The sequence below is a fragment of the Suricata suricatta genome, chromosome 14 (genome assembly GCF_006229205.1).
Source record: "Suricata suricatta isolate VVHF042 chromosome 14, meerkat_22Aug2017_6uvM2_HiC, whole genome shotgun sequence".
Classification (NCBI taxonomy): Eukaryota; Metazoa; Chordata; class Mammalia; order Carnivora; family Herpestidae; genus Suricata; species Suricata suricatta.
The window spans coordinates 80306467-80323589 of NC_043713.1; the positions used below are offsets into that span (position 1 = coordinate 80306467).

Below are 17123 nucleotides of genomic sequence, written 5' to 3' on the forward strand. Positions count from 1 at the left end.
CTGGGTCATAGGGGAGTTCTATGGATAGTTTTTTGAGGAACCTCCACACTGTTTTCCAGAGCGGCTGCACCAGTTTACATTCTGTATGGGTTTATTTGATCAATAAAGTGACTGAAGGGAGCCCCTGGGTGGCACAGTCAGTTAAGTTTCCGACTTCGGCTCGGGTCATGATCTCACAGTTCATGGGTTCGAGTCCCTCGTCAGGCTCTGTGCTGACAGCCCAGCTGGGAACCTGCTTCAGATTCTGTGTCTCCCTCCCTCTCTGCCCCTCCCCTCCTCCTGCTCTGTCTGTCTGTCTGTGTCTCTATCTCAAAAATAAATAAATGTTAAAAAAATAATAATAAAGTGACTGGCTTTCTGGGCCCAGTTTGGATTGTCATCAGAGGTGGGCTGTGTCTGAAGTGCTCGTGTGGGTTTGAGAGAGAACTTGGAAAAAGAGTGGTAGACGGCTCAGCAGTGGCTTCAAAGGCATTAACCGTCTGCAAGGTCAAAGCAGGGGCTGCTGGGCTGGACCCGGAGTAATCTCATTCCCACCGCAGCCTCTGGAATCTGAGGAGAAAGCTGTTGGGGAGTCAGTAAGGGCTTTCAGCTTGCGTATCCAGACCGCCCGTTTTGCTGCCCTGACCCTTCCGAGCCGTGTGAGTGTGCACCCCCCTTGCAAGGAGGGAGGAAGCAATTAGGTAGACGTGGTCTGTTTTAAATTCTGGCACAGATTATTCCAGACTGGTGGGGATGAGAAAGAAACCCCCAAATGCCGCCTCTCGGCTGCTTGGTCTTCAGAGCTGTGCAAATTTTCAGGTGTTGCGTGGTTCCGCTAATTGCCATTGGGCCCAAATCTGAGTTAGGACGGACCAGCGTTAAATTTAATTCAGATCGGGCCGCCTGGGGGGCTCAGTCGGTTGAGCGTCTTGACTTCGGCTCAGGTCATGATCTCACAGTTCGTAGGTTCAAGCCCTGCGTCGGGCTCTGTGCTGGCAGGTTGGAGCCTAGAGCCTGCTTCTGATTCTGTGTCTCCCTTTCTCTCTCTGCCCCTCCCCTGATCACACTGTCTCTCTCTGTCTCTCAAAAATAAATAAATGTTAAAAAAAATTTTTTTTTAATTTAATTCGGATCAGTAGGCAATACAGAATGAGCCCTGACTGCGCCAAGTGGGTCTTAAACCTAGACCTCCCAAAACAAAGGGCTGCTTCTAACTTGCTTTTTTAGTTTAGTGCTTAATACCGGGAGAATTTTTAATAACGGTGACTAGCTAAGAAAACCCAGGGAGCTCCCCTGTGCTTAGTATTAGATTATTTGCCGAGAGATGCAATTCTAAATGAGACCTGCTTAGTCACTAATGAGCTGTTACTCAAGGTGAATGGCCATTACTTCATAAATTCATCACACAAAACATGTTCACTGTGGGGGTTTTTGAGCCGCGTTAGTGAGCTATAATTCACATGCTGGACCACTGTCCCATTTAAAGTATACAAGGCAGTGGTGTTTAGCACAGTTACAGAGGCGGGCGGTCCTCACCGCCACCGGTCTTAGACGCTTCTCATAACCCTGCGGGGAGGCCTGCGCCATGCTGTCCTCCAGCCCCACTTGGTTCTCTTTCAGTGGATTTGCTTGACTCTGGACAATCTTTATAACTGGAATCTCATAACATGTGGCTGTTTGTGTCTGCCCTTTCTTTCCTTGGCAGAATGTCTTCAAGGTCCATCCATGTACTTCATCCCTTGCTCCTGTCTATTCCATTATGTGGATTTACTTGATGGACAGTGGGGTTCCTTCCACTTTCTGGCTACTAAGAATAATGCTGATATGGACATAGATTTCCGTGCGGACCTATATTTTCATTGCTTTTCCCATAGGGATTTCTGAGTAGAGAAAATCCAAACATACTGTAACATGGCTTTTTACTTAAGACTCCAGTGCCGGACTCAGCGTACAGAACGCGGGGCCGGAGGAGAGGCCTGGCCCAGCCCGTGCCGGCCCGGGCGCCCGCGCTCAGCGCCTCTCCCTGCCTTCCCCGCAGAGAGCTGCTCCGGTGCGAGGCGGCGCTGGCCAGGCTGTACTGCCGTATGGCGCTGCTCAACATCTTCGCCCCGAAGCTGCCACACTTGTTCACCCGCCTCTTCCACATCCCCGCCGTCCGGGACATCACGCTGGAGCACCTGCAGCTGCTGTCCAATCAGCTCCTGGCTCCCCCCCTCCCAGGTGAGTGAGCCCTGGCTCTGCCGCCAGGACAGCCTGGGGCGGGGGGGGGACAGCCGGGCGGGAGCGCAGCCGTGTGCGGTACTCGCCCCGTGTGCCAGGTGCCCTCACACCAGTGTAGATAAACAGCCCTGAAGAGCCCCAGTGACCTCGGCAGCGCTTCCTCACCCAAATGTGCTAGTATGCTACGTGACGTGTGGAGTCCTTAGGCATTCGCTGAGCTTCCCAAACAAACTGTGGATCAGGGAAAACTAAGTACCATTTAGGAAACCCTGAAACTGGGCTGTGGCCACAGACGGCCTCCCTGGCAGTGCCCGCAAAGGAGAATGCTCCTGGCACCGAGCTCCACCACCGCAGACCGAAGTGCTTTGTTGTGGCTTCGGGTGGGGCCATTTTCACGGGCCAGGCTGTGTGCACCTGCTAACCTTGGGGCCCTTGGCGAGTCCTGAGGCTGTGGGTTGGGTCCCCTGGTGAATGCTAAGTGATGGATCTGCCTAGCCCAGCCCAAGGCCGAGGAGCCCTCTGTGCTTCCCCGGCACCTCCACCTCCACCGGCTCCCCCTGGCCTCCCAACACCTGGGGTGGGAGCAAGATGTGAGAGGGCAGACGGCACTCAGGGCCTGGCGAGCACCTCCCAGCTGTGGGGCCCAGCGTATGTGCATGTGCTGGGGTCCCCTGCCCACCCCAAGAGCTCAGAGGCTCCAAACATACCCAGAAAGCTTTAAAATGTCTGTGGAAGAACTTTGCCCTAGTGACCCAACACTGCCCTACGTCTCCTTCAGCGGCTTCTTGCTGCAGCCCGGACGGGCCAGGGCACGCCTGTCGGTCAGGCTGTGGGGACCCCTGCATCGAAGCTGCTCCACTTGTGTTAGTAGACTTGGGTCTCCGTGTAAGATTTCATTTTAGGAATCGGCTTTGTTGGTCAAAAGGAAGCAAAAATGTAGACCACTGATGAGAGCTCCCCACCCCCGCCAACCCGCCAGCCTGCAGGATCGGATTTGAACGTCTCAGCCGAGACGTGGGGTCCGAGCCCCCCGGCCCGGTTATCTGGACCGGGTGCTGGTCGGCACCCAGGCTCGCCCCCGTGGGCTGCTGTGGTTCTGGTGAACTTAGGCGCTCTTTCCCGGCCCCAGATGGCACCATCAGCTCCAGCTCCATCCTCCTGGCTCAGTCCCTGCAGCACTGCGTGCGCTCCCAGAACTGCTCGGCCACCGACCTCTTCTACCAGGGCAGCTCCCCCGTGGTGAGGGAGTGGCTCCAGGTGGCCATCACCCGGACCCTGCACCAGGGCGAGGAGAGCCTGCTGGAGCTGACGAAGCAGATCTGCTCTTTCCTGCAGGTACAAGTCTGACACTCAGCTGTCCCCGAACTGGGGTTGTCACCTTTGTCGGAAGGCTTACTGGCCTGCTGAGAGTGACCCTCTCTCTTCCCCAGCCGCCTCCACCTTCCAAACCAGCCTCCTTTCCCTCGAGGCTTTCCGCCTGGCCCCGTCCGCGCTGGCCTTCCTCCCCGGCGGCTTTCTTGCCCTCCCGAGCCCGTGACCACGCATGTGCCGGCCCCGCTGCTGGCCTGGGTGTCAGGAGGTGGGGTGGCCCCCTGTGTGTAGCCTGTGCGTTTTCTGGTTAAATGTCTCCACAGACCGCCCCGGAGCAGTTCCCCTCCGAAGAGTTCCCCATCTCAGAGTCCAAAGTCAATATGGATGTTAACTTCCCCGGGGCGGCTTTTGTCGTGGTGTCGTGCAAGGAGAGCCAGTCTGGATTCCGCAAAGAGTAAGTTGCCCCTTCTCCAGGAGACATGACAGAAGAGAAGAGAAAAGTGGGTTCTGGTGAAGGGGACGGAAGATGACCTCAGATTGGTTTTACCGTTTAATGCGCACCATATTTGAAAATAATCTGCAGTTCTTCCCATATTTCTGTGTTTTGAAAATTAGTCTTTATAAAGAACGGCCTTCTAAAATGTGGGACTGACTTACGAATGCCCAGTATGAGCCGCCTCCTGGTGCCGAGTCGGCTGCCCCTCCCTGGCGCATGAGCCGGACTCTGCTGACTCTTCTCCCCGCCTCCCTCCCCCTCAGCTCCTCCCTGTACAAGGCGCCGTGGGCGCGGGTGCTTGTCTACGGGCTTGGCCACAAAGTCAAGCGGAACGGCCAGCTGAACCTGATCGAGGCCGTGTGTTACCCACGGGACGCGTCTCCGGCCAACACCGGCCTCACGCCGCCGCCCACCGCCAACCAGTACCCCTCCGTGATCCTGTCCACGGACAAGGTCCACATCAAACTGGGTAGGTCCCTGACGTAGCCCTTGGCGAGAAGAACAGCTTGAGGTCACTCTGCTTTCCTCCTCTTTGAAGAGCTTCTTTCCACCAGTGGGTGCTCTTCAGAGTGACGGGAACAGAACAGCCTGGGGTTTAGCTGCAATGCCCCCAGTGCCCTTTCTCAAGTTCTCGGTAGAACCGACTTCTCTCGGGTGGGAGTGGCTTCCTGGGGCTCAGCACCGGCTCCCCAGCCCGGTCTAAGTGTAAATAGGCTGGTGGCCGGCCGGGAGGCCTGCTTCGTGCCGTGTCACCAGCATCCTTTGCCAGGCCTGCGTGGGTGGAGGTCAGGTGAGGCTGCACCTGTGCCCTGGGGCCAGCTGACTGTGTCTGAGGAAACACAGAGAGGACAGCCTGGTCACAGACTTCCGCCACACTTCCTTGGCACGTTTGACAAGAAAAGGTGGACACATGTTTGCTAGACACGATGAAATGAATTTGAGGGGTGCCCAGGTGGCTCAGTTGGTTGAACATCCAACTGTTGATTTCAGCTCAGGTCGTGACTCCAGGGTCGTGGGATCGCGCCTCACATCAAGCGCAGTGTTGTGAGTGGCGCCTGTTTAAGATTCTCTCTCTCCTTCTGCTCCCTCCCCCGCTCACACACACTCTCTCAAAAAAAAGGGGGGGGGTGCTTTGGCTTTTCCACAGCTCCTGTCCTTTGTCTCCAGGGAATGAAACAAAAGGAGACCAAGGAGACAACTTTAGTAATTTGGTTATTGCCAAGCAACTTTATGATCTCTTCTTATTGGGACCGATTTTTTTGTAGTGTTTTGTCTATACTAGCTGTTTTTTAAACTTTAAAAAACAGAGCTATCTTCCCATTCCCCAGTGATCACCATATAAACATTCACCCCCAAGTGAGGCCAGTCACTATGATTCCTTCTCACTTGTCCGAAGATCTCCTCTCACTGGGGCATCTCTGGCCAGATTCAGGCCACAGCAGTGACCTGGGGGAGTAAGAGAAAATCAAAGCTCAAGGCCCTGGCGGTACTAGTCCGGGGCGCCCCTTGCTGGTCCACTCTGTAACCGAGTTATAAGCTTAATGGTCTCCCGGGATTGCAGCCACACCAGACGGCTGATTATTTCCTCACCAAGCTGGGAACATTCCAGTGAAGCACCTCTAAGTCTGACGTCGTATTTGCAGGCTGGGGCATTCAGCTGGTTGGTACTCACCAGCGGGGGAATACCTCTCCTTCCCTGTCTCCTCGCTGCCCTTTGTCCCATTGTCGCACCAGCAGATGGACCCATTGGAGGGATGGCCTCTGGCCCCTCCTGCAGCTGCAGCGGACTGTGGAACGTGGGGCAGTTACGTCCCTCCCCGCCCAACGGAAGAGCCGGTGGGCTCTCCGGCCCTGTTTCTCCACGCACACCTGGGGGGTCCTTTTCTTAGGGTGATTGTGGCTTCAGTGCTGCCGGTCATGAGCTTTCCTCCTTGGCCTCTCTTCCAGGGGTGTCTCCACCGCCTGGAGCCGTGCTGGTGTTGCATTCTCTGCCCCTGGAGTTCCCTCTGGCCATGGCCTTCGCCGAGCAGCTGCTGTCCTGGAGATCAGAGGAGGGCGAAGGGAGGTCCGACGATGAGCCCGACGCCATCCCTACGTCTGTGCTCCTGCAGGTGGTGGAGCTGCTGGGTAAGGCCTCCCGCCCCCCAGGTCTGGGCCTGGTGCCCTCCCATCAGCTTACAGCCACGAGGAGGGGATGGGAGGGGGGACAGCATAGCCTTCTACACCCGTGACGCACGGGGTGTTTTCATCATCTTGAGGGGTAGCAACTAACCATCAACATAAGATTAATTTTACCATACTTTAAAACCCAAATATGTGCCATTTTTGTAACTTTGGAGGTAAAAGGTGGTATGGAAGTGACTGATGTTGGAAAATCCAACATCATGACTTCGTGGTTCCAGAAAGGGGTGCCATTTGGGGGCCCCTGGGTGGCTCATTTAAGTATCTGACTTTGGCTCAGGTCATGATCTCACAGACCATGAGTTCAAGCCCCACGTCAGGGGCTCTGTGCTGACGGCTCGGAGCCTGGAACCTGCTTTAGATTCTGTCTCCCTCTCTCTCTGCCCCTCCCCTGCTCATGCTCTGTCTCTCTCTCAAAAGTAACAGGAAAAACTTTTTTAAAGGGGGGATTGCATCTTGGCAAAATTCATAGACTGGTAAACTTTAGGGTTGTGCCCTTGTGTGTAATTTTACCTCAGATTCTAAATAAACATTGAACTTCATTAATGATATGCCTGCTCAAGCGTTTAGTGATAAACCAGACTGACGCTTGCAACTTACTTTGAAACAATCAAATGCGGACATGAGCTTCTGGGTGAGTAGAGAGGTAGGCGCAGAAGAGCAAATTTAGCAAAACGGTAACGGGAGAACCTAGGTGGTGGGAACACTGTGTAAGTAGCTCAGCCCCCCATGTACCTGAATTTTTTTATCATAAAATGTTGGATGGGAAATGGTATTGCAGACTGAAATGCCTCCAGGGGTCAGACAGAGGACGGTAAATGGGGGAAATAGAAGGAAAGTGGGCCTGGGCGCCTCATGCTTCATCAGTCACTGAGCCCTGCCACTCGCTGCCGCGTGGGAAGGTGGCCATTATTCCAAAAAAGAGCCGGTAATGTAGACACTGATGTGAATTTTCCAGTTTTTAGATGTTGACATTGAAATCAAATTCTTTAAAATGCCCCGGGTAAGAGATCAGGGAAGGTGAGTGGGGAACCAACGGGAGAGCGGAGGTCTGTGGCCGTCTCCACTCACCGGCCCCCGTGTGCAGGCTTGGTGGAGCATTCTCTCCAATGCCGTCCTCTTATATAAATGGCAAACCGCAGAGGAAGGACAGCGGAGGGTGTCGCACGAGCACCTGAGGGTGCGGCCCCAGGCGCCATGGACCCTTGTTCTCTGTGAACGGCTCCGTGAGCACCCACCTGGCATTGACAGCCTGAGTTCATTTCCAACTGAAGTTACGAGATGGGTGCCCGGGCAGCTCAGTGGGTTAAGCGTCTGGCTCCTGATTTTGGCTCAGGTCATAATCTCACAATTCATGGGTTCAAGCCCCACACTGGGCTCTGTGCTGTGAGATTCTCTCTCTCCTTCTCTCTCTGCCTCTCCCCAGCTTGTGTGCGCTCTCTCTCAAAAATACATAAATAAACTTAAAATAGTTACAGAACAGCCTCACCCCTAAGAGGTCAGGCAGTTTAGTCCCCTCCCTCGTAGGCTCTGGGCCTGACTGGAGATTCTTGGTAAGTCAGCTGACCTAGCACGGAGGGATCGTGGTATAAACCTGTGACCCATCTTGTTCTAGACCGAATTTCTTGAACTTCAGTCCTTCTTGTGCCTTCTTTATGTGATTTCCGCCATGTCTGTGAATCATCAGTGTTGATTTTCTGGCAATCAGCTCTTTGCTTTTCTCTCTCTTTTTTTTTTTTTTTTTAACTTTAAGTTGCTACTTAAAGTGGAGAATTAGTCTCTCTTGCCATGACCAGAAGGTTACAGATAAAAATAGTGACCAGTAGGAAATTCTGACTGTTGCTGCCTGTCAGTGGCTCCGGGTCTGCGGCCCACTCTCTGCCAAGGACCCATCGACCAGCTCTGCAGCCAGGCTTTCATGTTGACAAAATCAGGGCTGGCAGAGGAGTTAGAAAGGATACCTTGTCGGTGTGGATTATGGGCTAGCTGATAAAATTGGATTGGATGCCCCCAAGAGCAAGCATCTCATGGTTTGGGAAATACTGTTCTCGTCACCTGTCACTAACTCGCTTGATAACCTTAGGAGAAAGAAAGCGATTTTGGGGGTGTGGGCCCTCAAAGCCGGCTCTGCGCAGTTGTGTGGCCCGGGGGTTAAGGCCCTAGGCTCCGGGGCCAGCCAGCCGGGCTCCCGCTCGTTGAGCCTCAGCTTCTTCATCTGTGAGATGGGGATGAAGGACGCAGGTGCCTCGCGCAAGGTTGCAGTGAGGGCCGAGTGCGTCCTGTGCCGGGAACGGTGCCCGGTGGGGGGCCAGGGCTGCACAGGTGACCGCTGCTCTTGCTGTGTTGTGTTTGCCTCAGGAAACTTCCTGTGGACCACGGACATGGCGGCCTGCGTGAAGGAGCTGGTCTTCCACCTGCTGGCGGAGCTGCTGCGCACGGTGCACGGCCTGGAGCAGCGGAAGCACCCTGCCGGCCTGTCGTCCTCCATCGCCCTGCAGCTGAACCCCTGTCTGGCCATGCTGATGGCCCTGCAGTCGGAGCTGCACAAGCTGTACGACGAGGAGACCCAGAGCTGGGCGTCCGGCGGCGCCTGCGGGGGCTCCGGGGCGGCAGCGGCCGCGGACCATGGCAGGTTCTCCACCTACTTCCACGCGCTCATGGAAGGGTGCTTGGCGGTGGCCGAGGTGACCCTGCCCACTAACATGAGCGTCACGGCCAGTGGGGTGCCCTCAACGACCGCCCCGAACCTCAGCGACTCCTCGTCTTCCTCGTCCTCCTCCCCGGGACAGACCCCGCAGAGCCCCAGTCTCCTGTCTAAGAGGAAAAAAGTCAAGATGAAGCGGGAAAAGGCCTCCTCCTCCGGGAAGCGCCAGTCCTCGCGCTCAGTGGAGTCCGACCCCGCCATGCTCAGCATCGGGGGCAGCAAGCCCGAGGACATGCTGTGGTTCCACCGAGCCCTCACCCTGCTCATCATTCTGCGGCACCTCACCCGGAAGGACCCGCAGGGGCTGGGCGTGACGAGCGATGCCATCGCCGACGCGTGCCAGGCGCTGGTAGGCCCCACCGCCCACAGCCGCCTGCTGGTCATCTCTGGGATCCCCACCCACCTGGACGAGGGCGTCGTCAGGGGTGCCATCCGCAAGGCCTGCAACGCCCACGGCGGCGTCTTCAAGGACGAGATCTACATCCCCCTGCAGGACGAGGACCCCAGGAAGCCGAAGGACAAGGCCGAGGGCGGCGACGGGAAAGCCGAGCCGGAGAAGACCCTCGGCTTCCCCGGCACGGACAGCCTGGAGGTCAGCACGTCCAGCAGCCTGACCCCCGCCGTGAGCATGAGCGCGTCCGCCTCCGCCAGTCAGGCCTCCATCTGCAGCTCCCAGGGCATCTCGCAGACGCTCAGCGACCTCTCTGTGGACCCGCTGCCTCCGGGCCTCGAGCCGCCCCTCCCTCCTGGCTTGTTGGAGCCCCATGTGGTGTCCAGCCAGGAGAGTCTAGATATTTCCCTGTGCAGCACTGGCAGCCTGGGCAGCCTGGGGAGCCTCGGGGAGCCGCTGGACAACGCAGAGACGGCCTCTGTGTCGGACATGGGCCCCGCGTACCCGGTCACGCCGCTGGACAGCCAGCCCCTCGCAGCACGCCCCATCAGAGGCTTCGCCGTCGTGGAGGTAACGCGCTCGCACGGTGGCAGCCGCTGAAATCAGGAGCGGCTTGAGTCCCCCAAGCCTCTTGGAATGTTCCAGTATTATTTCCCAGGGGCTAACTGCTAGGTGCCCCTGGGGCACTGAGCTCCCTGAAGCAGCTCTAGGAAACCACAGTGCCTCGCTGTGTCAATGGCCTGTGTTTGTGGCCACGTCTCTCTAAGAGTGCTGTCAAGGCCGAGTTCGTGACCGTGAAGTCCTGCAGTTCGTTGCTGAGAGTTGGGGGAGGAGGCGGAGGGGTTAGAGGGGCCGGCCTTTCCTGGTGGGTGGGCTTTATCAAGTGCATCCCAGCTCGGCCCACCTGTATAGATTTGAGTGGCCTTGAGTTTTAAATGTTAGCGGTGGATCAGTGTGAGAACAGACTTGTCAGGCTGCTCAAGAGATTGAGTTTCCGGGTCACATTGACGCTTCAGGATCCCATCTGCTTCCTGGGCCTCCTTGTTCAGGAATCCTGCACCCTTGTGTGAGGGGACTTGGCTCAGGGTGAAACTGCCCTCCCCTCGCCGGATGTGGACAGGGGGGCCCTTAGAAGGGAACGCGCCTCATCTCGAGACCCTGGTGGTTGGTTTCTTCCCTGGAATCAACTTCTCTTAGTCTGTGCACCCTCTTCCTGGGGGCCTTTCCGAGCTGAGCGTGGACTTTGGCTCCCTGGGCATGAGAGTAAAGCCACACACCTGGCCAGGGTTTAGCGACAGAGATTTCTTAGTGCTGTTGGCGCGTGGCCGAGACTTCAGCAGGAGAAGGCCAGCTCGCGGGTCAGACAGCACCCACGCCCTGAACACGAGGACAGGGGTTCAGGGAAGCGGGGGGGGGAAGACAGGGTCATTCGCTCCTCTTCTCCAATCCTGACCCTTTTCTTTGTTCGCACAGATAAGATCCCGAGCCAAAATTGAGAAAATTCGAGCAAGTTTATTTAACAACAATGACTTGATTGGTTTGTCAAGTTTGGACGGTGAAGACGAATTGATGGAGATGTCAACGGAGGAGATTCTCACTGTATCTGTAGTAAATCAGAGTCTGTTTGACACTCAAGGGAGCCCGGGGCTGGAAGATTATTTCAATGATAAATCGATTAAAGGTGGGCTATGGATTTTTAAAAAATCAATAGACTGGGTTTTTTGAGCACTTTTAAATTTACAGAAAAAAGTGAGCAAAAAAGTCTTTTCCCTTCATTGTACCCAATATCTCCTATTTTTTCCAGTATCCCCAATTTTTTTTTCCTAGTATTTATTTGTTTTTGAAAGAGAGAGAACATGAGCCAGGGAGGAACAGATAGAGAGGGAGACACAGAATCCGAAGCAGGCTCCAGGCTCCGAGCTGTCAGCACAGAGCCCAACACGGGGCCCGAACCCTCGAGCCGTGAGATCATGACCTTTGCTGACGTCCGATGCTCAACCGACTGAGTCACCCAAGAGCCCCTCAATATCCCTTATTTTTGACAAATTACCTGAGAAAGGAACTTTGGGGGCCACCGCTAGGGGTTGGCGATTTGAGAAATGATGCCGTGGTGTTGTAGAGACGGGACAAGAGGTTCTTTGCTTGGCTCACGGGAGCTGTCAGCGCTCTGAGGGCCCCTGCCTCCAGCCCGCTGCATTCCCACCAGGAGAATGTGCCACGACCCGCTTCGGGCTCAAAGGTGGACTTGCATTCAAACCCCATTTTGCTTTTTATGTAGCCAGGCGCCCCTCTGTTCAAGTTCGGGTGTACTCATTTTGTTCCGTGCTGTGGAGCCGGAACACACCAAGCCCAGTGCCGGTGACCATCTGGCCCGCACGCTTGGGGACAGTAAATCCCCCGCCTCTACTCTAGTTCCTGGGGCAGAAGCAGCTCCAGCTCCTCCTCCCCAAGTCCCACTCTGTCATTCTGACGACTCTGGGCCGGACCCTGCGTGGCTTCCCCACTTCTCCTGTGTCATACGGAGTGTTCGTCCAGGACGGGGCCCCAAGCCCCGCTGAGCAGAACCCAGCCGCAGCCTCCTGCCGGAAGCCCCCGGCCCGCCCCGCGCCCCGCCTAGAAACAGCGGCTGTGCTTGTCTTTGTGCGAGCAGTCTTCTGTGTGGTCATTTTCATCTCGCTCTGGTCTTGCTCAACATTTTTAATCCATGTCCTTTCTTCTAAATCCTGAATATCATGTGAAATTTCTTAGTAGTATTGTAGAATTGTTTTACGTTCTACAAGCACAAAATGTCACACCGAATCTGGCCTTTGCTGGCGCTTCACATTTTTATCCCCAATTATAACATTTTGAAATGTTCCCTCAGGGTCGGGGCAGGGTGAGTAAGTGAGGCCTTGGGCACAAAATTTAATGGGCTCCAAAAGTCTCTGTAATCTAGATAAATAATACTTTAATTCTACATTTACAGAAGTCAAGGTTAATGCAAAATATCCACAATGAACAAAGTAGTAAAATTTTAATAATTTTTTTAAAGTTTATTTTGGGGGGAGCCCAGGTGGCTCAGGCGGTGAAGTGTCCAACTTTTTTCTTGCGCTCAGACAATTTTCTCATATTTAAGAGAACTTTCCTTGCGCACTTGCTCACTGTACCAGTTTTGAAGCGCACTAGTCACGTGAGCTGTGCTTGACATTGTGCGCTTTGCACTAAAAGTACTTGCGGACTCTGTGTCCTCCTGTTCCTTTGGGACTGCCCGTCACACACGCGTTGAAGTTAAAGTAGATTAAACTGCTGTGGCAAGTAGCCCTAAGAGGACAGTGGCTCAAACCCGGTGGAAGTGTGTTTCTTGCACACGGAAGGATCCAGGGTGAGTGCTGAGGTCCGAGTCCCAGGGGGCTGTCGTCTCTGTGCAGCCTGGGGGGGTGGGGGTGACAAGCACAGAAGAGGGCAGGCTGGCCCAGGAGGGCTCCCGCCCCGCGTCCCAGGAGCCCGCCGGCTGTGTGCCCGGGAAGGGAGGCCAGGTTTTGGTGGCTCGCTCCTTGCTGCCACTGACCGGCTGTTAGCCGAGTTCCAAAATGAGTGGTTTTTGAGAAAATGCTGCAGGGCGCATCCTGCCCAGCATGTTCATGGCAGACTCGTTTTGTCCTCCCCCCATTCTGTACCAGGTGAGAAGCTGGTGCCCGGTGCCAGGGAGGTGCTGACGGAGATATTTAAGAGCTGTGCCCATTCGGAACAGATGCTGAGCCTCACGCCGGCAAAGCCCATCAAAGTGTCGGACATTTATCTCAGCAAAGAGCAGATCAACTCCCAGACCCCAGGAAACCTCCTGCACCTCTTCTTCACCAATGTCCGGCCTCCGAAGAAGGTGCTGGAGGACCAGCTCACGCAGGTAGCTGCCCAGGCCCGCCCCGCCGTGCCGGGCCTCAGGTGTGCCTTGGGGTGAGCCTGAGGACCCCTCCCTCCCTTTGGTGCTCCCCAGATCCTGAGGAAATACGGCGTGCCGAAGCCCAAGTTTGACAAGAGCAAGTACAGCAAGGGCGGGAAGGAGCAGCACCCCGTGAAGGTGGTGAGCACCAAGCGGCCCATCACCAAGCCGCCTGCCAAGGACAAGGCCGTGCTCAACAGTGTCAGGTGCGCGTCCGAGGGGCCCACGGGCCGCCTCCTTGACGGCTCTCTGCACCTCTGGGGAGCAGACCCCTCACTTTCTCCTTTGCTGCTGCACCGTCCTGGTCCCTGGCTCCATCAACTCGAAGACTGTTTCATTTCACCCATAAGTGTAATAAGATCTGGACCCCGCAGGCTGGAAAGCAGACCAGTTGGAAGTCATATGACATCCATAATGTGCAGAAGTGATTTAAAAAAAAAAAAAAAAAACACCTGACTTCTAACCTCACAAAGAATGCAGATATTACAGAAAAACTGTAAAATGCATACTGAAAAAATGTAATTCCCTCATATAGAACAACTCAGTTTTAACAGTCAAGTGCATAACCTTTCATTGGTGCATAGGTCTTATTTTCTTAAAGTTTAAAACAGTACAAAGTTCAACAGCACATGCAGTAGAAAGCCACACCTCTTCCGCTCTGTCCTTAAGCCTCCCTGCCCCTCCTCCGTGAGACCACCAGTCTTACTTCCGGAGCCTTCCAGAACTCTCCCGTGTGCACACAAGCACGTGGGCCTGCCCCCGATGTCCCCAGACCGTGCACATCTGTCCCTTGCTCTTTCTGCTTACTGCTAATCTTGGAAATGACCCCACAGCAACGCAAAAATTACTCCAGGCCTTTTTTTCCCCATAGCTTCATAGTATTTCGGATGTGGATGTGCATATATGCCTCACAAATTTTTCTGTAGACTTAGGCAAATGACTCTCAGGAACTCAAAATTGAACCTTTGATAGCAAAGTGTTACCTGGCCAGGAGTCTCTAGAGGGATTGTGTAAAGGATGAAAAAATTAAGTGTCTTTTCATTAATTAATTATATATAAATGGTGTTTACAAATCAGAACAGTACAACAGAATTTTCTGTACTAGAAATCTATGCTGTTTCCCTGTCCATGCCGTTGAATACAGTAGCCACGTGTGGCTACTGAGTCCTTGAAACGTGGCCAGTGGGATCAAAGAATTGAGTTTGGAATTTTGTTTTAATTGAAAGTTTAGCTACCTCTTGCTTGTGACTACTACTTTGCGCAGCTCTAAAGCATGTAGAAGGAACGTTCAGAAAGCATCTCTTTAAGGTTTTTCGTAGTTAAAGCATCAGTTTGTTGTAATTTGCTCAGTAAACTTCTTGGAGAGAACAGAGGTGGGCTTGAGCCCGGCCCTGTGGGAGCCTACCCGTAGGCCATATTGGGGGGAGTCTGAACTAATGCGTGTGGGAGGCTCTCCGTGTCCTCTGTGAGGACGAGGTGTGGGGACAGGAATTCTGACTGCGATGCTTTGGTCTCCAGCAGGACTGCCTTAAGTGAGAAGAAGCCAACTGTGAAGCCGAAGTCCCCGGAAAAGAGCAAGCCAGATGAGAAGGACCCAGAGAAGTCCCCCACCAAGAAACAAGAAGGTGAGTGAGTAGCGGGGCCTGGAGACCGGCAGGCCCCGGGGACCAGCAGCCCACTGTCTGCCTGGCCGAGCTCCCGCGGGAGGGTTAGGTTAGGCAGGGCCTCAACGCCATCTTTGTGGAGTTATGGAGGTCAGAATAGCAGCTCCCAAAATCCCATGCGCCCAAGGGGGATTGTAGATGATGGATTAAAAGTAAAGATCTGGAGATCTGCTTAGAAATTGACTTCCAGAAGGCACTTACCTGGGCATCAGAAGTTGGGCTTCGCAAAGGCCCAAGCGGAGCTGGAGAAGAGGCGAGCCGTGGCTCGCTGACCTCGGGTGGTGCCGTGACAGACCCTGGAGGGCCGGGAGGCAGGGCGCTGTGGGGGCTCCTGCCCAGCTCCTGACCGTCCGAACGCTTCTCCACCAGTCCCTGAGGAGAAGTATCTGACCTTGGAAGGATTTCACAAGTTTGTCGTTGACCGAGCCAAGCAAGACATCCGTAGCGTCTGGAGGGCGATTTTATCCTGTGGTTTTGACCTTCACTTTGAGAGGTAAGTGGTTGTCCCTCAACCCCGTTGGTACCTTGTATGAAAACCGTCTTCAGGAGCACCTGGATGGCTCAGTCCACTGAGTGTCCAGCTCCAGACTTCGGTCCAGGTCATGATCCCAGGGTCATGGGATTGATCCAGCCCCCCTGCACCCCCCCTTGTGCTAGCTCTCTCTCTCAAAAAAAATTTGTTTTCACCAACGAGATATATTCCCAAGAAGATCCTTCCAGGGAACCATTCTGTCTACCTTTCTTAATGCCTACTGAGTTATTTTCAAGTTTTTCATAATTATTAAAGTGGGTGTTAGAACCCGTTTAGAAACAGACTCTGCTGTAAACAATAAATTCATTTTCTCACAGTTCTGGAGGTCAAGGGTCAAGGGTCCTGACTTCTGTCCTTGTCCTACTGACGGACGGTCGCCTTCTCACTGTGCTCACACGGGCCTGCCCGTGTGTGGGTGCGTCCCGCTGCCTCTCTGCTTCTGATGAGGACACTGGTCATCTGGTCTGGGCTCTGCCCATAGGACCTCCTTTAACTTAATTAGTAATTGGAGGGAGACACACTTCAGTCCCTCACAGGGATGATTTCTCTTTCCAAAGATCCTTTGTTCCTCAGGGTCCCGCTTTGTCTCTGGGTCTCCATTGTCCACTCTCCCTCCCTCCCAGGCTGGAGCGCAGCAGGGTGTCTGCCCGCCGGGTCCCCAGGGCCGCTCCAGGATGGTTTCCCCTCTCTAGCTGTCAGGGAGTGGCGAGCAGGCGCGGGGTGTGCACACCGGAAGGCACCTCCCTGCCGCTCACCCTGGCGCACCCAGCAAGGTGTGCTCAGCGTCGGGAAAAGACCGGCATGCTCTTTTCAAAAGCCATTTCCAGGGTTCAGAAGCCGTCAGCTGCCTGGCCCCGTCATGTCGCACCTTCACGGAAGGCTCCGGGTCCGTCCCGGGCCAGCCTGCATCACAGTGGCGGAACAGGTTTCCTGACTTGTAAGCCAGTAAAAGAGAGGACTCTGGGGCTTTTGAAAAGTAGAATCACCTGTTTGGGACTAGAAAGTGCATTCGAAGTGGGAAGGGTGCAGACGGGACTACAGACGGATTCCCAGGTGACTGGTGAGTCACGGCTAGAGAGCTTGTTCACGCGAGTCACAGGGCCACGCCAGGCCCAAGAGCAGCCAGCCTGGAGGGGCTGTGAGGGGGTGCCCGCAGAGAAAGCTCACTCTCCAGTCACGCCTGGGTAGGACGGAGGCGGCCTGACCTGAGAGGCTCTGCCACCGCCCCGAGGTAGGCCCTCCGGGCAGGACGCACGCCGTGTGGCACGCGGCCCAGTTGAGGTGCCTTGGGCTCTGGAGCTACAGGCGCCCATCCGCCCCCAGCCGGCCTGCCACTGCCGGCCGAACAGCTTACCGTTTGTAGGCTAAGGCCGTGCGCAGGTAAGAAAAAGCCCAGGCGGTGTATGCAGGCACAGAGGAGACAGCCTGTGATTCGGTGCCCAGGGGCCTTCAGGAGACGTGTCTCCCAACATTTTCTGGGGGTAGATTTTTTTCAGCGTTGCGGAAGTGGGATCAGATCTGATGTCTGCCTTTTTCGTTCTTCGGTCATTGGGCGTTACTGCGCGCTGGGCTCCCCGGCCCCTAGTGGGCATTCGAGTCGTGTGGGATGTTGCCACAGTTAAAGCGATGCCCTCCCAAACACACCTTTGCCTGCTGGCATAGCTCCACGCGCCAACCCCGGGCCGGGGCGCTGGCCTTGGGGGCCGTTTCAGCGAGGCCCGCACCC

At 55.0% G+C, this 17123-nt stretch overlaps 1 protein-coding gene across 6 annotated transcripts in view; it reads left to right on the forward strand.

Annotated features, from left to right (window-relative positions):
* The window catches only part of HECTD4 (HECT domain E3 ubiquitin protein ligase 4), a 183852-nt gene that overhangs the window by 154185 nt on the left and 12544 nt on the right, over window positions 1-17123 (forward strand). For 5 of the 6 annotated variants that reach the window (XM_029921457.1, XM_029921460.1, XM_029921459.1 and 2 more), the window contains 11 exons: window positions 2018-2199; window positions 3329-3534; window positions 3834-3964; window positions 4270-4475; window positions 5954-6133; window positions 8546-9852; window positions 10756-10963; window positions 12942-13165; window positions 13256-13407; window positions 14720-14826; window positions 15235-15358. In XM_029921457.1, the coding sequence (XP_029777317.1) occupies window positions 2018-2199; window positions 3329-3534; window positions 3834-3964; window positions 4270-4475; window positions 5954-6133; window positions 8546-9852; window positions 10756-10963; window positions 12942-13165; window positions 13256-13407; window positions 14720-14826; window positions 15235-15358 (3027 nt within the window). The remainder of the gene's footprint in view (window positions 1-2017; window positions 2200-3328; window positions 3535-3833; window positions 3965-4269; window positions 4476-5953; window positions 6134-8545; window positions 9853-10755; window positions 10964-12941; window positions 13166-13255; window positions 13408-14719; window positions 14827-15234; window positions 15359-17123) is intronic. The other variant, XM_029921458.1, reaches the window with a different exon arrangement.